Raw genomic sequence first — 25,216 nt, forward strand, 5'->3', positions numbered from 1 at the left:
ATCTTATATTTGGCAGCATAGAATCATTGTTGGGACAGAGATTCAAGCACCATGCCAATGGCTCCGAAAGGAAGGGATGGTTCATTCTGACCGGGGGATGATGGCATGCTTTACGGAGGCAACGGCATTGGAGCCAGGCCCTGAAGGGTGAGAAGGAGTTCTGTAGGTGGAACAAGCAGGCGCACTGGCATTACAGGCTGACCAGCATTGTGGGCCAGGGCACAGCCGGACCCTGAGGCCTGGGAGGGAGTGGGGTATGCCCTTGACAAAGGGGCAGCCGTCTGGCATTGAAGAGCATAGGTATTTGGGGATGAGGGACTATGTGGAAGGAAGGGAGCTCTGGACAGCCTAGGACCGGGGCTTCCTGAGATGTCCTCACTGGGTTTGGGAGAAGCAAGCACGCATCTTTTTCTGGGAGGTCCCAACCCCGTGTGATGCAGATGGTCCTGCAGCCGGTCCATCTGGAGGCTCCTTCGGGTGCAGTCTATCTTGACTTCTATCACCAGTGCCCCCAATTTGACAGCTAATAAAGTCAGTGGTGAAAATGGAGCAGCTGTGTGCCCGGTATATTTCGGGACTCTGCTCTTTGCCATGTAGGCCAGGGATGAAGCTCCCTCAGCCACTCACCACTGGGCTCTCTTTGTGCCCCCATAGCCCGTGTGTGCATCCCCGTGACCCTGAACAACCTCCAGAAGTCCTTGGGCTGTTCACTTTTGAACAGGCAGTGTGACCCAGTGAAAGTGGTACGTCCTCGGCAGGGCGGTCACTGGGGGCCCTGACTCTGGTGCCAGGCTGCTGGGTGCCACCTGAGCTCTGCCACTGACAGCTGTGGACTCTGAGCCACGGATTGAACCTCTCTCTGTGCTTTAAATTCCCTCACCTATAATTTGAGGGTTATAATAATCCGTACTCAGGGGGTGTTTTTGTGAACTAATCCATGGAAGGAGTTTAGCGTGAAATAAATGCTCTCAAGATGTCAGCTGTTAGTGTGATCATCATCGTTATTGCAGCTTTGCCACTTACTAGCTGCCATGTCTCCCCAAAAATGGGATCTAGCCGGACAATCAGCTCCAATGTGTCTTTTGGAGCAAAAATTAATCTAAGACCCGGTCTTATTTTACTATAATACAAGACCGGATCTTATAATATAATATAAATATAATATAATATAATGTAATGCAATCTAAGACTGGGTCTTATATTAATTTTTGCTCCAAAAGATGCATTAGAGCTGATTATCCGGCTAGGTCTTATTTTCGGGGGAACAGGGTATATGATCTTGAGCAAGTTGTTTAACCTCTGCGATCTGTTTCTTTTTCTGTAAAATGGGGTGCACACCGATCAGTAAGGGTTGATTAAATGATATAACTTAATGTCAGTGCCTGAAGTAGAGTTTTACACAGAGTCAGTTCTCAATAAATGAATTCTCCCCAGTCCCGTACCTTTTGTTCACTCTCTTTGCAGGCTGCTGCTTCTGCCCTTTTCAGTTGGGCAGTCCGTGTTTGGGAATTTCATTCCTGCATTAAATTTTTAAAAATCCCAAACTTTTTATTATGTGATACTTTAGAGACAAGGGAAATTTCACTAAAAAATAATAGGATATGCAGTCAAGTCCCAATTTTTATTTAAATTGTGAGCTCTGTGGGTGGCGTTTGTTGTTAAAGTGCATGTTTCATTTTAGGACACTAGTCAGACTAAATATTCCAAAAGCATCAATAACATTAGATTGTACACCACTCATTTTGACACTGAAGGTTTTTAGACATCATTTGTTAATGTTTAGATCAGGAAGGTGTGTCAGAGGTCATCTGTTCCAGCCCTCTTATTTTATGGAGGGGAACACGAGGCCCCTACCTGTTCAAGGCCGTGTGACCTAGAAGAGAAACCAGGCTTAGGATCCAGGTCTTCTGAGTCTTAGGTTAAAGCTTCCTCCCTTCTCCAGCTCATCTGCTTCATCTCTCTCCACTGCTCCCCTCTTCTGCTTTCTTCTTTTTTCTTAGCTTTAATTGATTTGTATTGTGCAGTACTTCAGAAGCCTCTCTTGAATCTTACAAAAATCCAGAATTCCATGACAGAGACTTAAGTGCTTTTCCCTTTCCTGCATTATCAGTAGAGGCTTTGACCCTAAGACATTGGTAGACAGGAGTTGGCTGAGAAGATTTGACAAATTGGTGGAAACGGTGGCTGGAACTATGGACATCCTTGATGAGGCTGCATTCAGTTCAAGGGAATCACAGTAATAGTGGCTAACAGTTACTATTGCGTGTCGCGCACTTTATGCAAAAATGTCCTTGCAACAGCCCTACAAGGTCGATGTTATTATTCCCATTTTACAGATGTGGAGGAATGTGCCCAAGAGGGATAGCTATGCATATCACTATTATTGGCCTCCTCCAATCCTTTGCAATCCTTTGCAGTGGACGATACAGTTCAGTCGTGGTGAACAAGAAGCAGGGAGGTTCACTTGTTCATTTGTTCATTCAGGCATCAAGTATTTGTGAGCACCTACTTTGTGCTGGGCATTATTCTAGGACGCAGACAATGAGCAAAAACAGCCCCTGCTGTCATAGAGCTGACTCTCTGGAGGGGGAGACTGACGTCAATCAGATGAGTGTACGTTTCTAAGCTGACATCAGTGCTTCCAAGATGAGGAACATGGCTCTCTGAGATTGTTGCACAGAACAATCTGATCTGGTTGAGGGCTCAGCAGAGTTGGAGAGTGAGTGACACTGGACAAGGTACGTGCGATCGGGGTCGTAGAAACGGCCCGGGACAGAGGGAGGCAGTAAAGAGGCCCTTGTAGAAGAGCTTGTTGGTGAGACTGCCCCAGTGCCGGTGCTCTGAGCTCTCCCCCTTCCCTCTCTCCTGCTCCTTACATGGGAAGATTAGGTGGATGACCAGGAAGTGAGTTCTGTGTTTGACCAGTCCTTGGTTATTATCACCAAGTGCCTTTTTATAAAATCTCTGTGCATGTGGCAGAACAAAGGATGAGTTACAGAAATAAGGTTCTTACACTCTAAGGACCTAGAATTAATAACCGTGAGAGTAACTGGTGTTTATAAACAGAGGAATTATAACAAACTCATAGGTAGAGGGCAGCCTCCTCCGTGTGTGTGTGTGTGTGTGTGTGTGTGTGTGTGTGTGTGTGTGTGTACTTCAGAAGGCTTTGTAGCACCCTGGAATATTAGAGCTGGGAGGGATTAAAGATTATGGCCCTTTCTCTTCCTGACCCATGGGTTTCTTTTTATAACATTCACCTCTGTTTGCTAACTCCATTTTGATAGCTTCAATGACATTCTGTTCCCTTTTGGGTCAAATTCTGTTAAGAAAATGTGTGTGTTCCTTATATTACACTGTAATCTATCTTCTTGTCACCTTCAGGATGCCTTTCCCTGGACCAGGGTAGAAATTCCTCTTCCCTGAAGAGCTCAGCTTCTCACTGTGCCTCTAGCTGTGGCTTTTTACCTACCTTTACCACCATCCCGGGCAGTCCTTTGATGGACGTAAAGGAAGCTGCCGCCTTGAATATTCACCATCCACTCACTGTCCTGAGGCTCCCCCAGGGCTTTGAAACTAATAGTCTTTCTCCTCATTTACTTCCTCTTTATTTATGTTTGACTGTTTGAGAAGATGTTTGCAAAAGGCCCCAGAAGAGTTCAGTCATTTGATAATGAAGTATCATTTCATGATTCCCATTGTTGGGACCCCCTGATCTAGCATCTCTTCCTCTCTGTCTGTTTCTTTTAATGACACCTCCACCTTCCCACTAACCTTGAAATCCTGAAATCTCAGACTGGTGTTTATCTTCTGTTCACTTTCTCTCACATCTAATTGGGTGCCAAGCCTTGCAAATTTTTACCCCCCACCCCCACCCCCACCCCCATCTCCACCTGCACCCCATAACTTCACCCGTCATTTCAACCCTGATGCCTCCTAGGCTGTGTTATTGTAGGGGTTTCCTTCCTTCCTTCCCTTTTCACTTACTACCTCTGTGACTTTGAGTAAGTACCTCGTTCCATGCCAGTGAAATGGGGCAGGTAAGAGTGCCTGTGTCATTGGGTTGTTGGGGGGGATAAACAGGATGCTATATAGAGAATGCTTGGAACAGTGCCTGGCACATAGTAGGTGCTGTGGAAGTGTTAGCTATGCATATCACTATTATTGGCCTCCTCCAATCCTTTGCAAGATGTACCACCCCCAAGCATTCCTTTCATCAGGCCCCACCCCTGCTCAAAAATCTGAAGTCTCCCTATGGTATGTCTTTGTAGTTCCTAAAGTAAGTGTGCCAGACAAATTGCCAGGATGCAGGAAGAGGAAATTGACTTCTTTTATATGTTTTTATCTCATTCTTTTAAATTTCGTACTTTCTAAGTATGCTTTACACTGTATATTTTTGAGTAAGGGTACATTTATAATTTATAAATGTATGCAATACAAGTATATACTTTAGTAAAGAAATGAATACACACATATTGGTGGTATGTTAAAAAAAATTTACTGACAGAGGAGTACAAGCAAACGAGTTTGGGGATCCCTGGTCTGGAAGGTGAGATTTAGACCCCAAGCCTGGCATTTCTCCGTGGCTGGCCCCAGGCTGGCTCCTGGCTCTCCTCCCAGTCCCCCTTCGTCATGACCGTCGCTTTCCACCTGCCCCACCTTGTACCTTTCGATTTCCATCCTTGCTCATCCCCTCTTCCCATTCCTAGATATTCTTTCTCATTTTCTTTTCCTATCCAGAAGTTCACCTTAAATGCCACTTGTTCCATCAAGCCTGCCAGGACAATTCTAGCTTGAAATGCTTCCTCCAAGCTCCCCGGGCAAGCTTTGTCATTACTACTCATTTGGCCCCTGCTGTTTTCTACTTTGGGTCGGGATCTTTTGCCATGTATATTTCTTGGCTCCATAGTGATTCTGTTAATTCTCATGTAGACATGCCTTTAAATTATGTTTTGCTTGCTGAGTTTATTTTTATAAAATTATCATTTATCTCGAGACACATACCTACACTTTTTGAATGACATTAATGTATCTCTATTTCATTGTGGTAATATATAATTCTCTGCTCGAAGGAAAAGATTCATTTGTTACATTTGTGATCTGGATCTCCTTGGATTTGATGGCGTGCTTTAGCCTGAGGCAGACATTTATCCACGGTGCAGTGTGAACGTCTTTTGTGTGTGGATTCATTATTTTCTTTTACTCCAGGTGACCTGAAAATCATCATCCTTGTGTGTAATGCCTGCATTGCAGTACTTATAGCCCTGAGTTCTGAATGTCCTCCTGGGATGTGAGGAAAGCTGATGGTACACAGAACACAGCCATTTAATCTGGCTTTTCCCCCCCTCAAATACTCTTAAGAACAGCTGTTACATCAGCCAGGTTTTGTCAGTTTGTGACAGCAGCTGTGCAATCACTGGAGATACCATTGGTCCTGGAGTCAGAAGACACAGCTTTAACTCTTGATTCCACCACTTGCTGGTTGTTTGGACTTGACCAAGTCACTCAACCTCTCAAGTCATCTAATGTCATCTGTGAAGTGAGTTTAATAATCTGTGTATTATGAAATTATTATGAGGATTAAATGAGAACGTGTCTGTGAATGTGCAGGGCACCTAGGAGATGGTCAATAAGTGTCTGTTTAAAAGAAAAGGAAAAATAGAAGCGTCTCCTGTGAGCTTTCTGGTGCAGAGTATATTTTGGAGAGAAACAGCTTCAAAGGGTGCACCTGCTGGACTGAGCAAACAGGCTGGGCCTAAAGGCTGGACACCAAGTCAGCCTGGTTTCCGGGCTTGTCTCTAATAGAACGTCAGTGGCCTCCCCAGGGACCATGAGGATTAATTAGTTAATCTTTGTGAAGTGCTTTGAAGGTGAAAAGTGCTATGTAAGTGGAATGGTTGAATTGTTATTGGAGATGTAATAATGGCGGCACTATACGCTGGCAGTCTTGCCTGTCTCGGACGTCAGTAATCAATAGCAGAGAAGGTTCTAAGATGTTTTGCTTGATAAGAGAGGCTTCATTGTGGGGTTTCTGATAACACAGTTCTTCTGTAGAACTGCAGATCACAACTTGCCAGTTATTTCTAGCAGACCCGAGGCTAGGGTCACTTACGTCACAGTCTCTTCTTCGGGTTTGGAACTCTCCCTGCTAAGGCAGTCTGCCTGTAGACATCAGCCAGCTCAGGTAGTGGGACAGTTGGACAATCTGGGATGCTCCGTGGGTCCTGGGCACACAAGTGTTTTTGGGTCTAATCCTACAGAAGCAAAGGAAGAGTGTTGAGTGGTTACCCAGTGATGTGGACCAGTGTGAATAACCAATGCAATGAGGTACCATGGGCTTATAGAAGGAGAGGTGGCTTAGCAGTGTAACTCTGGACTGGTCACTTCTCTGAACCTTAATTTTCTTACCTGTTCAATGGACACATAGTAGTGGATGAGATGAGTACAATAATAAAGATGGCCCACGGGAGGGTGAGTTTTACCCTTTCTGTGGAGAACTGAGGAGTCAAGAAATGTTTCACACAACTAGCGGTACACGAGCTGGACGGTAAAGGTTGAGCCATAGTTTACCAGATGAATGACGTAAGGAAAGGTCATCCATGGCCAAAGGAACAGCACATGTGAGGGCATGGGGTGGTACATCTGAAGGGACCCACTCCCAGTTCTTGTAATATTCCTGCTACCCCATAATATCCTTGCTCCCTCTTTGAGGAAGCCCGGAAGTCAGATTCCTGTGAACTTGGTATCGACTACGTTAGTGTCCGTGAGCCGACTGATCCTGAGAACTGTATCCCTGTAATATTCTGACATTTCCTCCGTGAGTCTGGTTGTTTTTGAGCTGACACTATAAGCCATATGTTGAATGTGGGGCCAGATGAAGCTTTGATACTAAACACAGAGTATATAGTAGATTTGTCTAGAATTTAATATGCATTACTTGGTGTTTTGTCTCTTAAGCAGAGTTTTTCTTTGTTAAAATAAACATGTATAAAGAATTTATACAGCGCACATGGTTATGCATATTTATCGCAGAGAATCTGTTAATAATCTATGCCTCATCGGATTTTGCATTTCTGTTGAAATAACAAATGTGGCACTTGGTACAACTGAATGAATTTGGTGAATTTTCTCCTATCTGGGAGAAGAAAGGCCATTTCTCTTTCTCCAAACTTGATTTTCCTCAGTCATCTTTAGCACTGGCCACTTCCCCAGTGGTGAACCTGGGGAACTGAATGCTCTTCTGGTTCGAAATGATTTTGACTTTTTTTCCTTGTCTCGCCCCCTTCCCTCCAGCACACAGACACTTGCCTTGGGACTGTTAGAACTGCTTCTTTGAGTAAGACTGTAGACTCTACTCTGAAAAGTCCTCTTGTGTTGCACGGAGGGGAAAACACATGAAACTGGCCATTAATTGAGCTCAGAGTAAGGCCCTAAGAGATTGTGACATGGGCCAATCAGAAGCCTCGGGGACTTCAAGCTGGCTGATGGGGGCCCTGGTTTGGGAGAGGGGAGAGCCTGAGAACAAACATTGGGGCAAATCTCAAGGAAGCCGTGGAGAAGGGGAGGGGGGAGAGCATCTAGCGTGGTCGAAGTGTTCTCTGGTGTCATGTTCATGTCGGTTAAAATGCGGGAGCGTGGGCTTTAGAATCAGCCTCTGCTGGAATCCAGCTCTGGTACTTACCACTTACTTGATCTTGACCAAGTCATTTCACCTTTCTGAACCTCAGTTTCCCATATCTGTAAAATGTGACTACTTGTGCTGTCTTTACAGGAAGATAGGAAGGCTCCTGGAACACATAGTAGTAGTTGGCTCTAAACTAAATGTTCACACTTGCTCTTATAATTCAGTGCCTACCCGTGAGAGCACAGCTGTGGAAAGTAGCCTTTAACTCAAGTAATGTTTGTTTTTAGAAACTGGCAAGGTGTTTACCTGGGGCCGAGCAGACTATGGTCAACTAGGGAGGAGGCTGGAGTGTCATGAAGGCTGGACGCTGGGACAGCAGGATTCGTCGCTCCCCTGCTCAGGACCACAGAAGAGCACACCTCCGTCTCTGCACTGCTTAACGGGAGCAACTGAGGTAGGAAGTGACTTTCCGTAGCTGTCTTTGTCTTTAGGTGAAGTGTTTATTGAGGGCCTACTGTGTGCTTACAGTCTAGGCATTATGGTAGGTTTCATGCCAGAATCTGAAAAGGTCCTTGCCTCAAGTTACTCATGGTTTACTATTGGTAGAAAAGGCAGTTATTTAGATAACGACTGCCAGGCAGACTGTGTGTAACTCCTTTAGGAAGGTTCCAGGTTCTCTGGGTCTACTTGAGGAGTGAGAAATGAATCAGGGTACAGGGATTGCGTTAGGCTTCAAGGAGAACGTGGCTCGGAGCTGTGTCTTGGAGGGTGGGTCCAATGTGAACAAGCAGCTCTAAGAGAGAAGAGAATACTCAGGTGGTCACCACAGCTGGAACAGAGTTATGGAGGTTGGGAAGTGAAGAAAGTGTTTGGGGGAGCAGTGATAGTTAAGTTTGGCTGGAGCATGGGGTGTCTGGGGGGGAGAATATGAGGTAATATCACAAAGATGGGTTGGAACCTGAGCAGGGAGGCCCTTAATACTGAGCTAAGTATTTTGCTCTTCTGTTTATATTTCCCAGTGTAGAAAACATTGTTGCTCAGCTGCTTCTTCAAGCCCCTCTAGTTCCCCGAAATGTCTTGAATTTCTGCATTTAAACCAGGAGTCTTAATTTCTCCAGGGTGTGTGTTTCTATTACTAAATTTTACTTTCCTGCTGTCCTTAATAAAACAAAAGAAAAGGCTTGGTTTTGGAGAAGAATGAGGAAGGCCACACAGGAAATGTGCCTCTGAACCCACGTTGGCTTAATAAAGGAATTCAGTCTTCATTCAGTCTGTCAAAAAAATTAATAAGCTAGTGAGACTTCTGTAATTAGCATCAGACTAATTACAACCCTCTCCATACCTAGAGGGCTTCCCTGCCCCCCGGGGCCTGCCTGGCCGCCTCCTTCCGGGTATGTAGGACGGTTCTCCCTTTCTGCTTCACATCCTAGCCCTGGTCCTCCTGGGCCTTCCTTAGTGCTGTGTTGAGTCTGTCTGTCTGTCTCTTTAATTGAAAAGGCACTAAACAACACTGCAAAGACCATTTGGATATGGTCATAATAATAATAAAAAACATCCATGACCTTACCACCCTAACACAACTCTATTCCTTTTTGCATATATACATGTCCATACTTTACAAAGTTATGATGATACTAGTTATACTGATTTGTATCCTGTCTTCATTTGTTGTGTCACCAGTGTTTTGCTCTGTTTTTCTTGGTCTTTAAGATCATTTAAAATGGCTGTGTAACATTATATGATTGGAAGGTTCTGGGATTTTCCAAACCACCCTTTGAATGTTGGACATTTAGATCATTTCCCTTTCTTTGGCACTCTGGTGGACTCTGCAGTGAATACTCTGTTGAACTGTTTCCTGAAGATAAAATCTTGGGGATGAAACTGCAGGGGAAAAGGCCATGAACATCTTTATGACTTGTGCTATATTTCTCTGGGTTCTGTTTGAAAGAAGTTGCCTCTAGCAGCAGTGAATGAGGGAATGCAGCATTTAAGTGGGTTTTGTTTGCTTAGTGCGTTCAGGTGCTGAGAACTTGGTACATAGTGCTTTAGACTCTTTCGCTTTTCTTCGTCTTTCCCAGCACATTTCAGACTTTGTGGTCAGGTAGTAGCACAGCAGAAGCACAGAGGCTTCATGGATTTTTCTGAGTCTCTGGTTTTATCGGTAAGATGCGGATTATAATACCGACCACAGAGGGTGGTTGATGAGAATTACACGAAAAATTCTTGGCTTGTGGCAGGTACTCAGTAACTGTTGGGTCCTTTCTCTTCTGCTTCTTTAAAGCCTTTTAACACCCTGGGGTGGCTACGGTGTATAGCACTGTGACAGACATGGCCCGTGTGAACATATAACCTAGGAGCCAGATGTTGGTGTGACTTTTATTTAGCGTCCTAGCAGAGCACCCTGAGGAGTCGGCTCGAGCCCCATGCTCCCCTCCATCTCTGCACTAGTATCTGGGGTGCTGGTGTGTACACTCGCTGGTTTCACTGCAGGTTCAGACTTCAGGCTGTTTTCTGTTTGTCAGTTGCGGCTGTGAATGATCTCCACTGTTGATGGCCTGGCCTGGACTGTCAGGCATCTAGATACCTGCCTGAGGCGCAGAGCCAAGCCAGTGAGCGGTTCTAAACTGCTGGGAGTGATTGTCAAGCCCAAATGCCCTTCCAAGCCCCATTTACCTTGGGTAAGACAAGAGCCATACTAAACTAGGTGATACCCTGCGAGGGACTTGTCCAGGGAGATGCAGGGACACCTGTGGACACAGGATCAGCCTTGGATAAGCTGTTTATTCCTGACCTTCAAGGACCTGAGTGTGGCCCATAGCTGACCAGTCACCCTCTTTTATGTCCAAGGGATAAGCAGAGGGACGAGCAAGCTGTCTGGACTGGGGCCTCAGGTAGGATGTCTGTCCAAAAGGGTCTGGAGGACAGCTAGGGAGGAGGGGAAAGCATAGGTACTGTGTTTCCCCGAAAATAAGACCTAGCTGGACCATCAGCTCTAATGTGTCTTTGGGAGCAAACATTAATATAAGACCCGGCCTTATTTTACTATAAGACCAGGTCTTATATAAGACTGGGTCATGTAATGTAATATATAATACCAGGTCTTATTTTAATATAAGACCGGGTATAATATAATATAATATAACATAATACTGGGTATAATATAATGTAATGTAATGTAATGTAAGACCTGGTCTTATTTTAATATAAGACCCGGTCATAATATAAGACTGAGTCTTAAGTTAATTTTGCTCCAAAAGACGCTTCAGAGCCGATGGTCCGGCTAGGTCTTATTTTCGAGGAGACACGGTAAATAGAGCTGGACTGTATAACCTACCACCCCTGCCTGTGAGCAAAAGAAAGCGAATAAACTCAGTGTTACTTGGTGGTGGTTATGGGCCAGGGAGTGTGCTAAATGCTGTACATATATTATTTCATCTTCACAAGAAACCTGGGCACAGATTGTAATCAGTGCTTTACGAATAAGGAGACTAAGGCTCAGGATCACACAGTAGGGAAACAGTGGGGCTTGGACTTGGATTTGAAGTATTTGAAGCTCACATACTTTGTGTATAGATGAAGGAAAGTTGCGTATGTCCTTTTACATGTGTACCCTTACCTAGATGAAAGTTCTGGAAGTCTGGCAGTCAGGACGGCTGATTCCCTGAGAGTCTCAATGCTTTCCTTCTGAGCTGTGTGTCATCTCTGGTCTGAGAAAGACTGACTGAGATTTTAGACCTGGTGAGCCTTCCTTTAATGTTCTTGCAGTGGTGAAGACTATGTGTTTCGTGCACGATCAGATTTGCCTTAGCTACTGGGCCTCTCCAGCCACTCTTAGAAAATTCCAGGGCAGCATAGTGATTGGGATTGCACCCCCACGCACATGTCAGCGCAGGGTGTGTGTCTACAGGTTTGTTTGCTCCTTGACAGCAAACATGCACTACAGCAGCCTTTTGCTTTCCCATCCCCAGGTGGGGCTGCTCCCTGCACATTTCCTGTGGAACACTGGCTCTAAACTCCACCCAAAGGTGGAAGCCTGCATTTCACGGCTGGGCAGAGGAGCTTGTGCTTACTTCGTGGGTGCGTTGGGGCTCCCCACAAGATTCTGAAGCACGTGGAGCTGGATACCTGGTGTGTTAGTGGCCCCATCAGGAGACCTGCTTGACTGAAGATGAACAGCCTCTGAGAGTCCAGGTCTCGATCTGCCCTGACTTAGTGAGTTTGGGCAAGCCCCCTTCCCTCCTGCAGCCTTTGTGCCCCCATGTGAGGCTGGGATGTTAGGCCATGTGATGCCTAATGTTTCTTACAGGTCTCAGAGTCCCTTCCATCTGTGATTCTTATTTCAGATAAACAATTCCTCCTTAAATCTGGAATGACTCCTGCCCTGGAGTCCCTCAGTGTCATAGCCCAGATCACTTAACCCCTAGCTGTGGCTCAACTTGGGCGGACCCGGGCGTGTTAACTAATACGGAAGTTCCAGGCTCCAGGACCGTTTGAGCTTTGCTGTGCCTCTCCGCCGTGGCTCTGTTCTCTGCCCTTATTCCTTGTCCCCAGGGCCTCCTGTTCCAGTTTAGGTCATTGGGACTTTGTATGATGCTCCTGCCTGGTCCTCCTAGGACTTGCAGTTTGGCTGTGACTCCCGTCCCTGCGGCTGTGCTCTTACTGCGGGGGGGCAGGCAGGCCTTGGTGACACTACCTTCCTGACTCCCTGCCTGCCGCATGCTCCAGGCTCTGTGTGTGCTGTCCCACCTTTCCTGTCCTCCTGCATTGGCCACGCAGTGGTGGTGGGTGTGGAGGTGGATGCAAAGATAAAGAATACATGCCTTTGCCCCGAAAGAACTTCCAGGTACATAAATAAATCCTTACTTGCAGAGAGAGAAGGGCTATTAGAGGTGCATATGATAGGCCACAGAAGCAGTGAAGACAATGATTTATTCTGAAGACACTAACAAAAAGAAGTGTTGTTTGAACTGGGTAGGAGTTTAGCAGAGATAGAAGGACATTCCAGGCAGAGGGGAAAACATGAATAAAGCCATGAATCTAAATCTGCTTTAACTCCTGCTACAGTCGGGATGCTGGCCCATTTCAGTGGTCCAGCCCAGTTTTGCAGTTTGGCTGCCTGTCTAGCTTGCCCCTTCACTGCCATCCATCCTTCTGAAAGGAGTATTGTCTGAAGGAAAATATCTCACATTATTTCGTTTGATCCCGGTGCGACGCTTCTATAGCCATGACCCTGAAATAGGCCACAAAAGGAATGGTTGTCCTCATTGCATAACTGAGGAAACTGAAGCCCAGAAAGGCTAGCTAGGAATTAGGAGAAGACCTGCGGCAGGCAGCCTGATTCCAGTGCTTCTGTGGGCCTTACTCTGGGCTCAGCCTGTAGCCATGGCCCTGAGTCATGGTCTTGGTTTAAATTCCACCCACATTTGGTTGTGCACCAAATCCCAGTCCAGGGGCTCAGTGTACACGTGCACGTGCGTGCACACATGTACGTGTACACGCAGCCATTGAAGCCGCAGCAGGAAACGTGGACATAAACAAGAGCGGAACCAGGGATTGGGTCATTGTCAAGCTCAAATGCCATCAGCCCTCATTTTGCTGTAGAACTAAAATTGTTTGTTGGAGGATCAACCTGTGTGCAGGGTCTAAGTGAAATCTGTCAGAACAAGTGGGAAAGAAGCTATTTTTAGTTTGCAGAGTCACTCACTCAGCTGTGTTAGCTGAGGTTTGAGCCAGTCCCCTACGCTTTCCACAGTGTTATTTCTGAAGGAGAAATACCATTTGAATGCTGTATAAAACCCATTAATGAACCTGGAAGTTTCCAGGGCGTCTTTGTCCTGCAGCTCCCTCGGAAGGCTGCCTTTCCTAAATGACCTTCCTCCCTTCCTATATTTAATGCATTTCTAATTTTAAGTTTGTGTCAAGTCTGTGGGACTTTGGTGCCCTAAATAACACAGAAATCTACCACCAGCAAACAGCTGAGTCCGGAGGGCTCTGGCAGAATTGAACACAGCCCGAAAAAGCATTCCCAAGTCACTCTCTGGTAAGCTGCAGCATCACGGCTGTTCTTAGAGGACCAGTAGGTCTCTGGGACCATGGGTCCTAGAAGCCCAAACCTTCCAGGTGCAGCAGGTTTTAGAGGCCTCCCCAAATGGGGTAGCAGTGTTCACCCAAAGACTTTTTCATTGGAGATGGGAAAAGCTAGCACCCCTGCGCTGTAGCTGCTGACGTAACAGGAAGAGAAATAACACCAAACAAACCTCAAAGCAGTACACATTCAGAAGAGAGAAAGAGCCACTGGACAGGGCTGTCTTGTTTGAAAGAGATGGTAAAGGATATGGTACAGACACACTTATTAACTACCTGCTGTTTCCTGTTTATTTATATTTATCATCTCTTCTCACCAAAATACAAGATCAGGAGGGCAAGGCCTATCTATCTTGTTCAAGGCATTGGGAGCCCAATGTCTACATTAGCTCCTGGCAGCTCTTAGTGGATGTTTCCTGACTGAAAAAAATGAAAAATGAATGAAAGAAATGGTTTCGGAAATACATGGCCCTCTTCAGCCTCTCTCCCTACAGTCTGCACTTCTCAGTGCCAGGCCAGTTCAGGAATAGGGATTTCCGTGTTTCTGGGCGTTTGGGCGTCAGATATCCTGCAGAGCCAGAGGACAGGCTCTGACCCTGGAATGTGCTCGAACAACTCGGAAGTTTCTCACAAAGTCTGTTGATGACGTAGCTTACAGTCAGTCCTTTAGCACGGCACAATTGACCAAGCTCTTTCACACATATTCATCTTCGGTTTTTCTTCTTGCATCCAACAGAGGCTTATGTATATGCCTGTCTGTCCAAGCACTACATGAGCCGAATGGAGAAAGCAGACAAGAGAGGAACAGTTCCCTTCTTAGGGGCTGGTGAGCTAGTGCCAGGGCTAAGATAAGCTCATTGCAGGACAAGCAGAATGTGACAGAGGCTGTAAGAGAGAGTCTCACACTGAAAATATGTTGATACCATTTCCATGTCCTTGGGGGCTTTGCTTTCTTGTATTTTCAGTCCCTGGGTTCTGTTGGATTCTACAGGATTGGAGTTGGGGGTGGTTGGGGTGGGAGGTGGTGACTGGAAAGTCTTCCTGACTTGGAACCATTGGCATTAAATTAGTTCTCAAGGGAGCTAATGTAAAGTAACAGGGGAATCTTGGCAAGAACGTGCATTTAGAGGAGAGCAGAGGAAGAACAGCCAGATAGAGACTCAGTATTGACAAGAGAGGGAGCAAGCCAGCCTGGAACTGCAGTGTCTCAGAGGCTAAGGAAATGTCAACAGGGAGGTCAGGGAGGTTGGAAACTGAGGACAGACCACTGGATTTGGTGATGGGCGGTGTGGTGTCACTTCTGAGAGAAGCTTCCATGGAAGCTGAAGCAGGGACTTAGGGCATGAAAGGGCAATAGGAAATACAGGCTGCAGGTGTGAGTGACCCTTTCAGGAGGTTTGGTGGTCAAAGGAGGATGAGAACAAACTCAGAACTTGAAAGGAGTGCCAGGTTCCAGTTAGTTTTGTCAGCTTGGGGAAACCGGAGTGTGTCAGACGGCTGAAAGAAAGGAGTAGAGAGTGAGAGAGAAAGCTTATGAGTAAAGATGCAAGAGGGAGGGCGCGTAGCTGGAGCAAGGCCCCAAGGAGATGAAAGGTAGGGTCGAAGTCACTTGCAGGGGTTAGTTCTCACAAGAAGGAAGTCCACTTGCATTCAACACAGGAGTAAAGAAGAGGGATATGTGAAGATAGGAGTTTTGAGGTGGGGAGGAAGACTGCTTTTATCGAAGTGTTGTTTCTTTGTCATCATGTTGTATGTTAGTTTTATTTATTTATTCAGTAAATGTTTAGCAAGTCCTGCTGAGGGCCACGTACAGTGACTGGTGCCAAGAATGCACAGAGCAAAAACAAAGTTGCTGCCCAATACTTGTAATTTGCTATTTATTAGTACTATGGTAATTACTAATATGTCCATCTCTAAATCAGACTTTGAGTTCTTTGAGAGCAGACACTGTCTTATTTATCTTTGTATAATTAGGGCCAAGCTTGGTACAAAGTAGATAATTAGGAGAAGTGTGCTGAGCAAAAGTGAGAGCTCCTGGTAGGTGGCTGAATCCTTCCTGGTTAGATTGAAAGCCAAGTTGTCTGCTGGCGTGATGAGGTTAGTATGTGTGCGTGCGTGCGTGCGTGCGTGTGCGTGCGTGTGTGTGTGTGTGTGTGTGTGTGTGTGTGTGTGGCGCCGCAAGGAGGGACTGGTTGGCTTTGCTCTGTAATGGGTGCATCCAGCACTGTCTGGTAACTGCCTGGAAATGGGAGAAGACACCGTTGTTGGCTCTGAGCCCTGAGTGGTGGGTAGGGCAGAAGTTCCTGCCCTCATTCTAGGGGTGAGGACATTGACGTTCAAAGGGAAGGCCATCATGAGCTCAAGGCTGCGCAGGGACTTGAACTTGGCTGTCAGAGCCCTCATCCTGCTCATTGCTAGCCCTCTACACCAACAGCTTCTCTGGACAGTTTTGATCAGAATGTGGGCCTGGGCTCTGGCTTTGTCTGTCACTCGGTGGTAACTGGGTCTGATGGGGACCTGGTAGCCCTCTCTAGACTTGCAATCTGGGTCAGTGTTCTGTGAGGCAAAGCAGGAAGGAAGGAATAGCCTCGGTGAGCATTGGGATAGTGAAGTTAACTCACGATTGTGGTAAACCACAGTGATTGCCAGAGCTGGAGGTCCGCGGACAAAGTCTTGAATGTGGAGTGAGACCTGGGTTGGCATTTCTGCTCTGTCGCCTACAATCCACATGACTTTGGGCCAGTGAAAACCTCTCCAAGCCTTGCTTTCTCATCTACCAAGTGGGAATAATAATATCTGCTTTACCTTGCCCACAGGGTTATTGAAAGATACAAATAAGACAAATAATGGATTTTGTAAACTCTAAAATGCTGTACAAAATAGTTATAATTGGGTTCATAGTATATGAACCACTCTATGCCTCCAAAATAGGTTGTGTTATAAGTGTGGGTCAGAGCTTAATGATTTGTCTTAATCATTTGACTTCTTAGGAGCTACATAGAACCATTTTGGATCTTGTGGTAAACACTTCTTCGAACCAGAACCAGTGGAAATAATGGAGGCCAGAAGCTTGGGAATCCATAGCCAATCTTCATGCATGGCCAGGGAGCATGAAGTCTGTCGAGGTAGCCCTCTGCACTGACAGCAAGGAGGTTTCCGGCTCGCTTTCTCTCAGCAGCAGAGGAAATCCATCAGCACTGATTTAAAGTCCCAGTGACCTCGTGTGTCACCAACACTCTCTGCAGCATTACGACCACCGCAGGTCACGCCCTGGGTCATCCTGAGGTTGACCAGCTGTCTTTTTTTGCTTTTGACCTTGAAAACTGGGCGAGCCCAGGGTGAAAGTAAATCACGCAGACGTTTAGAGTGAACAGAAGTCAAAGAGGGTTTAGAGGAGGCTGCAGTGGTTTGGTGAGAGAAACGCAGGGTCTGCGAAGCCTAAGTAAGCTGTGTCGCAATCAGTTGGCCAGGGAAATAAAACTACCTCCCTCTCTACCACTGTTCCTCTAGTTTGGACTCCCTTTATCTGTTGCCTAATTATAGTGACAGCCCCTTAGTTGAAAACCCCTAGTCTCTAGTTTGGCCTCACCCCAGTTGCCCCACCATCCAGCTGCCAAAATGATGTATTAAAATATAAATCTGATCGTACTATGTGCTCACTTCTTTTTTTTAAGGTTCTTAGAAAATACAGAAAATGTTCATTCCCACAACAAACACTATTGGAAACCTACTATGTGGAAGAAACTTAGCTGAGCCTTTAGGATATAGTGGAGAATGAGGCCCGGCCTCTGCCCTCAAGGGGTAGGTGAAACATACAACCCATCACCCCACAGCCAGTAGACAGAGTGGAGTTATTAGAGTGTAAGTTCCAGGATTGTTGTTGGCTTTGTTCCCCGCTGTATCCCCATCACTTTGATTAGTGCCCAGCACACAGTAGGTGCTCAGTAAGTAATTGTTATAGGAATGAATGTATACCCTTACTTTTTAATGGCTTTCCATGAAGGATGAAGTCCAAAGTCTCTGGGTTGTCGTAAGAAGCTCTTGCTGATCCTGCCCCTGTGAGAATATCCAGCCTCACCTTCTGCCTGTCTCTCCCTTACATTCTGCAATTCATCTATGCCAAGCCAACGAAATCATCATGTTGTGTGATTCTTCTGGGTCTTTGCACATGCTGGTTTTTCTGCTCCCCTTTGCCCTTGGCTCCTAGGATAACTACTACCTGTCCCCCAGTGGAGAACAAGGACGACGTCTTATATCCATGCCAGTATTCTTACCATCCAGCCTGACAAACCTGCCTCTTCTTTCTCTGTTAAGTTTTTCTTGGCTTGGTGGCATTATCCACCTTCCTTGGCTCTGTTGAGTGTCTGTCCCTGAAGCCTTTTCTATCTTCCCGCTCCCTCCCTTGTCCCTGAGCCCCCTTGAGAGTTCAGATCTGGACTTCGTTGGGCTGCAGAAGGCCTGGCGCCTTGGCTGTGATGAACCCTGGCCTTCCACTTACCTTTCTTAAACCTCTTCTCCTTCCCACATTGGCTCCATTCAGATAGCTGACCTCTCTGCCACTTCCACTTCCACGAGAAACCTACCCTGAGCAAGGATTGCATTTTGCCAGTTCCATTGCCTGGGGACTGGACTCAGTCCTGCACTGCTGGTCACTGTTTGGGGACTTGTTCTGAGTGGTTGATGCCCCAGTAGAATGCATCTGCTTGACGCTGAGGGTCGCTGCTGCCCAGAGCTTCCTGTTCAGAGGCCCTCTTTGATACTCTGGCCTGAATCACTGCCAGGTTCCTTTGGATACTTTATACTGGAGGGCAGCCCTAGGAGGCAGCTCTGTAGTCACCCCTCTTCTCCAGCGCATATTCCCAGCTAGTTCTGGCCTCTTTTTGGCCTGCAGTGTCCTGAGCCACTGAGGCCTCGCCTGGTAGGCACCCCTTGAGGCATATAAAGAGAAAACATTGCTCTCGTCACTTCTAAGGAAGCAAAACCAGGCCATTTTGTGGGGGATGCAGTCTTCAGAACCCCAAAATTCCAGGCCAGTTGGTAGTAGGACCACCAAATTAGGATTAGAAAGAAGTCAGTCTTTGTGTGATTACATAATTCCCTTCTGCGATGCAGTGGTTCTCTCTGTGGGAACACTGTCAGGGGTGGTGGCCACCTCCTGCGTCTGCAGATTGCTGTTTGGAAGGGAGCTCTTTTTGCTGGATTGGAGAAAACTGGCAGTGGGTAGCAGAAATGGAAGGAGAGATGTCTTTGCAAAAAGAGCAGCTGCCACGACAATCAATCATGAAGATTTTGGCTTTTCAGAGGGGCCAGAAGTGTAAGGAGAAGGGAAAGCAGGAGGCAGAGTGGGAGCTACTCACAGGTGCTGCCAGGCTGCTTGCAGCTCCCCGGAGAGCCTTCCCATGTGCCACTTCAGGAGGCCCAGCTGCCTAGGGACAGTTGCTCAGGGCTGCTGAACAAAATGCATGTGTCGTAGCCAGCACTCCCAGGATGGAGTGAGGAAAGTTCCTCACTCCAGAAAGGTAATTTAGTCATTCTTGAGTATCTTCTCTGTGCTTTTATTTCCATGTGGTCCCTTTTGGGTAGGTTTTTATTCTTTTTAAATTAATAGCCTAGAGTATGCACATCATTTGAGGGTAGAGGCTGCATGACGGAGCAACAAATAGGAGAAGGACTTGGAAGAATTAAAGGACTTTACACTGTGGCTTGATTCTTAGACAAACTGCTTTACTTCTCTGAGCCTCCGTTTTGCATCTGTCAGATGTAATAATACTTACTGGGACTTCCTCGTCAAGTGGCTGTCAAAATGCTGTTATGGATGTGAAAGCACTTTGTAACTATGGAACAATAAACAAATGTGAGTTATGTTAGTAGACTTCTTTGTCATAGCCAACCTTCTGTGGGTTTTCAGGTCTTGTAGCTCTGGAAAACATTACTACCGTGTTTCCTCGAAAAATAAGACCTAGCCAGACCATCAGCTCTAATGCGTCTTTTGGAGGAAAAATTAATATAAGACCGGGTCTTATAAGACCCGGTATTATATTATATTTTACCCGGTGTTATGTTATGTTATGTTATGTTATGTTATGTTATGTTATGTTATGTTATGTTTTATGTTATGTTATGTTATGTTATGTTATGTTATGTTAGACCCGGTCTTATTTTAATTTTTGCTCCAAAAGACGCATTAGAGCTGATGGTCCGGCTGGGTCTTCTTTTTGGGGAAACACGGAAGTTATCATGGAGCTGTAATTTGATTTAAATAATTTTTATGATTCTTGTGTTCTTCTTTATCCGTTGCTACTTGTCAAGTACCCAGGGTGCAATTTGAGCTGTGGACTTGGAATGTGACAACAGGGAGGACACAAAGTCCTCCAGCTTTTTAAATGGGACGTGACTGATAGGATAAATCTCCTATAGGTAAGAGCTGAGGACTTGTGAGGCAGTGTCTGGAAAAGCATTGTTGACCAGGCCTCTGGAGTCTTTGGGAAAGCTTCTTAGCAGAGATGAAATTTGAAGACCGGGGGACACTGAGTTTGGTGGGTTAGAAGATCAAGCTTCTTCAGGCTCCCAAAGGATCTATGGGATGAAGCTGATTCTTTCTGAGCTGATAAACCCGGGGATAGTGTGGACAGGCTTGGGTCTGAGCACTGAAGTTGGCAATTAAGAAGATCTGATTGGGAAGAATAGGATTTTATAGAAATAATAATAATGATAGTTCCTATTTGTTGAACATTGCCATGTACCACATATTGTGCTAAGCAGTGTATAAGCAGCACTTTGAATTCTTACGGCATTCCTCTGAAGCAGTATACTGTTATCCCCGTTTTGTAGATGAGGAAACCAAACCTGGGGACGGGACTTGTCTAAGGACACAGCTAGGTGTTGGGGACCAGAGGACATACAGGTGACTGGGGGGTGGTTTTCCAGGTTGGAGGACAAAGAGGTGACTGTGACTGCTGCTCACCCTCCACCTGTAGAAGTCCAGATGGCGCCAGAAGACATAGAGTCCGTGCCAGCTCGTTCTTCCTGCGCAGACAAGGGGAGGGGCTTCCCTTCCCCAGAAACTGCCACTCGAAGGCTGGGACAGAAGTGTGCCTTTGAAGAACCGAGAAAAGATATTTGAATTCCTCATGGTCCTCCCTCAGGCCTCTGTTTCCATTCATGGTGGCAGCAAGGATGAGTTTCTGAGTGTCTCAGCCCTGGCCCCCTTACCTGCAAATCCAAACTGTACCACTTTATAGGGCTCAGGTTAAACTTTACCCTATTGTATCTTTTTTGGACAACTCCAGTTGCCATTTCAAGTATAAGCTACCTGAGAACAGGTACCATGTCTTGGTGGCAGATGTATCTTTCTTGTGTGGCACAGTGTTTCTCAGAAGGCAAGTGGTTGGGATTCGTTATGGAATTGAATGGAAACGTCTTCTCCCTTAGAGTCTGAAGCATTGTCACTGTTTGATTTGACGCTAACATCTGATCACCTCACGTGTGGTGGTCTCCCAGAGAAGAGCATATGTTGCTGCACAGTGGGCACTGTATTTTAGGATTTAAAAAACCATCGCACACCCTGTTGGGCAGGGGGGTGAGGGGCTAGGTCACGTAGCAGGCACTTGGAGAAGCCATGGAAGTTTGAGCTCCAGGCACTCTGAAGCAGGCTTGGAGAGGTCTGCCGTGGGATAGCTGCGTTGGTGGCTAACAGAGTGGTGATATATTAGTTCTGGAGAGAGAGGAACAAAAACAGAATGCTGACTCCTCCAGTGTCTCAGCATGAGGGTCATAGAAACATAAGCATCTTTCTCAGTCTGCACCGCTCCATTCCTCAGACGCCTATTTAAGGGAAAGAGCACAGAGGCACGCAAACGGTACATTTCCCTCTGCACCCCTCAAGGTGAAATTTCTGCTACTGCATGGGGACTTGTGGGAGCAGTTCCGTAGTTCCGGCTACACAATGCATTTATCTTTCTGCTCCCCTGGCACATTTTGCCAAGCTGCATAATTTCCTCATTCCATCCTTCACTCCATCATGATGATGCATCTGGTGGTTGCAGCCTCCCTGATCGGAGTTTGTTGAGGAGTGGAAAGAGCAATGTATTAGCTAATAATGACAGCAGGTAGTTTTCCTGGTGGGGTGCCCAGTTCTCTGCTAAGCACTTTCTAGACATCATCTCTTCAATGCTCATGACGAGGCAAGTGAGGTTCGGGATGGTTATTTGTCCAAGGCCACATGGCTAGTAAGCGACAGGCTTGTGATTAAAAGTCAGATCCTGCAGCATGGCCTATGCTATGAAATACCAGGATTCCATTTTGAACTGTAATGTTAATTTTCTGTGGGACCTGGGGCCAGAGACTCTGTTTCCCTGGGCTTCAGCTTCCTAATCTGTGTAATGAGAAACCGTTCCAAGGGTTCTTCCAAAGCTCTAAGGCCAATATCATTCCGGTTTGATTAGAACTCTTACCTATCTGGAGGCTGATTTCTTTTTAGCTTTGAGATTTTTTTGGTTTGTTTTGTTTTATAGTGGCAAGCTAGTTGCTATGTATTAATTCCACAGCAACAACGTCATTTGTCTCAGGCAATTAAGAGTATACATAGTGTAAAATAGTATGGATCAGTACTGTCTAGTAGGACTTTCTCTGATAATGAAAATGTATCACTACAAGTGGCTGCTGAGCACTTGAAATGTGGCTAGTGTGACAGAGGAACTGAATTTTAAATTATGTTTTAATTAAATATAAAAGCTACACGTGACTAATAGCTACTGTATGGGACAGTGCAGGTATAGATGGTATAATAATATAAAACCAAGTAAAGTATAGATTTTTCCATTCCCCTCTCATCTTTGTCTTCCATGTCCCACTTAAGGCTTTTGATTTCCATGTTGATTTTTCCAGAGGTCTCATACTTGACCTATTATTTATTACAGTTGTGTTATGCTTTCAACTTTCAGCACACTGAAACACGTTATTGTGTCATTTTTTTCCTTCCTATGAGGCATGTTGGAAAAATGGCTAGTGCTATGTGTATTTCTCAGATAAGGAAACTGAGGCACAGAGGGTTAAATACGCTACTAGGAGCTGAGTAAATACTTTTTGCGTGAATAAGTAACTTACCTAAAGCCATTTTTGGAGCAGTAGAACCAGGACTGGAAACTTAGTTCTTCTGATTCCCAGACAGAGTTTCCTTTAGTATTTTTTTTTTTTAATCACTGGTGTGCCAAGCATAGACTAGAGAGACTCTGCTTGTTAGAGATAATTTCTTTAATGTTCTATGGGAAACTTTTCTTTTCATTTGCTACCTCTCTCCACTATTTGATTTTAACTATGATAGGCATCATCTTAATTATAATAATAAAGTAGATATTTGGAAAAAGTTTATGAAATGCTATGAGATCACATAATGGAGCTGTTCCCATTTTGTATATGTGGGAACTGTCATGCTAGTCAAACAGAGAGAGACGAGTTTTTCATGTAGGATCTGTGGTCAGAAGACAATGAATCCCTTCTTGATTTCTGGTGATGGTAGAGCACTTCTTTTGTAAACTCAGACAAAAATGTAAAAAAAACACAAAACAGCTACGTGAAGAAATTGGAGAGTGACCAAAAGCAGGCACATTCTTCACAAGTGTCAAGGTCCTGAAAGTCGAGGAAAGACTGAGGAACTGTATCAGATTAAAGGATTCTAAAGAGATGTGGCATCTAAATGAAATATATAGTTTTGACCTGGATCCTTTTGCTATAAAGGACATTACTGGAACAACTGATGAAACCTAAATGGAGTCTGAAGTTCTCGGTAGTTAACAGTGTTAATTTTTTAGTTTGGTAGTCAAATTGTTTTTATGTAGTGAGTGTTGTCGGTTTTGGTGACAAACACACTAATATATTTTGGAGTGGCATCAGTTTGGTAACTTGCTCAGAGATAGTTCAGAAAAAAATGGAAACAGAGAGGGAAAGGGAATGTAGAGAAAAGATGGTTAAATATTAATATTTGGGGAATATGAGTGAAGGGTAAACAAGCTTTTTGTGTAGTTCATGCAACTTTTCTCTAAGTTTGAATTTATTTCAAAATAAAAAGACTTTTAAAAACATACTGAACAGTAATGAAAATAGAACATCAACATTTGTGGGATGCAGCTAAAACAGTGCTTTGAGTAGATACCTTAAGAAAGAAGAAAGGACTAGTTTCAGTGATTTAAGTTTCAATCTTTAGCAGTTAGAAAAAGGAAAGTAAACTCAAAATAAGTAGAAAGAAGGAAATAATAAAGGCAAGAGCAGAAATTAATGAAATAAAAAACAGACAAAAATAGAGAAAAATAAAGCCAAAAGCAATTCTTTGAAGATGTCAATCAAATTGATAAAGCCCTAGCTGAACTGATCAAGAAAAAGAAAAGAGATCACAAAATACCAGTATCAGGTATGAAAGTAAGTGTGTCACTACAGAATTTGCAGACATTAAAGGATACTAGAGAAGTATTATGAACAACTTTGTACCAATAAATTTAGCAACTTGGATAAAAATGAGTAAATTCTTTGAGAAAAGACAATTTACCAAAACTGACACAGGTGAAATAAAAAATCTGAGTATCAACCTATCTATTAAAGAAATCAATTCATTAATAAAAACTTTTCACTCTAGGCCAAAAAAGAACCCTCTAGGCCAAGATGTTTTAACTGGTAAACTTTATCAAGTATTTAAGGGGAAAAAAGCACAATTTTTATATAAAGTCCTTCAGAAAATAGAGGAGGGGACACTTCCCAACTCTTTTTATGAAGTCAGCATAATTCTGATACCAAAACCCAACAAAGACATTACAAAAAACAAAAATTATAGAGTAGTATTCCTCATACATATAAACCAAAAATCTTTAACAAAATATTAGCATGTCAAATCTGGCAATATATAAAAAGGATAACACATCATGCAAGCTGTGTTATCCCAGGAATGAAAGCTTGCTTTAGCATTTGAAAAACAATGAATGTAATTCACCATATTAACAGAATAAGGGAGGAAAACCATATAATCATTTCAACAGTTACAATAAAAGCATTGACAGAATCACAATGAGCTATCACCTCATACCTATTAAGATGGCTATTATCAAAAAAGACAAAGAAATAAGAAGTGTTGACAAGGGTGTAGAGAAAAGTAAAACCTTGTACACTGTTAGTGGGAATGTAAATTGGTATAGATGTTATGGAAAACAATATGGAGTTTCCTCAAAAAATTAAAAATTAAAATTAAAAATAGAAATATCATATCATTCAGCAATCCCACTTCTGTGTATGTATTCAAAGGAAATGAAATCAGTATCTCGAAGAGATATTCCCACCTCCATGTTCATTGCAGTATTATTATTCATAGTAACCAAGGTATGGGAACAACATAAAAGTCTATCAGTGGATGAATGGATAAAGAAAATGTCACACACACACACACACACACACACACTATTCAGCCTTAAAAAAAGAAGATAATCCTGCCATTTGTGAAAACATGGATAAAATCTAGAGGACATAGTG

The 25,216-nt window shown here is 44.6% G+C and overlaps 1 protein-coding gene across 10 annotated transcripts in view; it reads left to right on the forward strand.

Moving 5' to 3' along the window:
- The window catches only part of SERGEF (secretion regulating guanine nucleotide exchange factor), a 195,864-nt gene that overhangs the window by 39,423 nt on the left and 131,225 nt on the right, over nucleotides 1-25,216 (forward strand). For 9 of the 10 annotated variants that reach the window (XM_033120001.1, XM_033120003.1, XM_033120002.1 and 6 more), the window contains one exon: nucleotides 7,909-8,075. In XM_033120001.1, coding sequence (XP_032975892.1) covers nucleotides 7,909-8,075 — 167 coding nt within the window. Of the gene's footprint in view, nucleotides 1-7,908; nucleotides 8,076-16,695; nucleotides 17,354-25,216 lie in introns of those variants that run through there. The other variant, XM_033120010.1, reaches the window with a different exon arrangement.

Source organism: Rhinolophus ferrumequinum, chromosome 11 (genome assembly GCF_004115265.2).
Source record: "Rhinolophus ferrumequinum isolate MPI-CBG mRhiFer1 chromosome 11, mRhiFer1_v1.p, whole genome shotgun sequence".
Classification (NCBI taxonomy): domain Eukaryota; kingdom Metazoa; phylum Chordata; class Mammalia; order Chiroptera; family Rhinolophidae; genus Rhinolophus; species Rhinolophus ferrumequinum.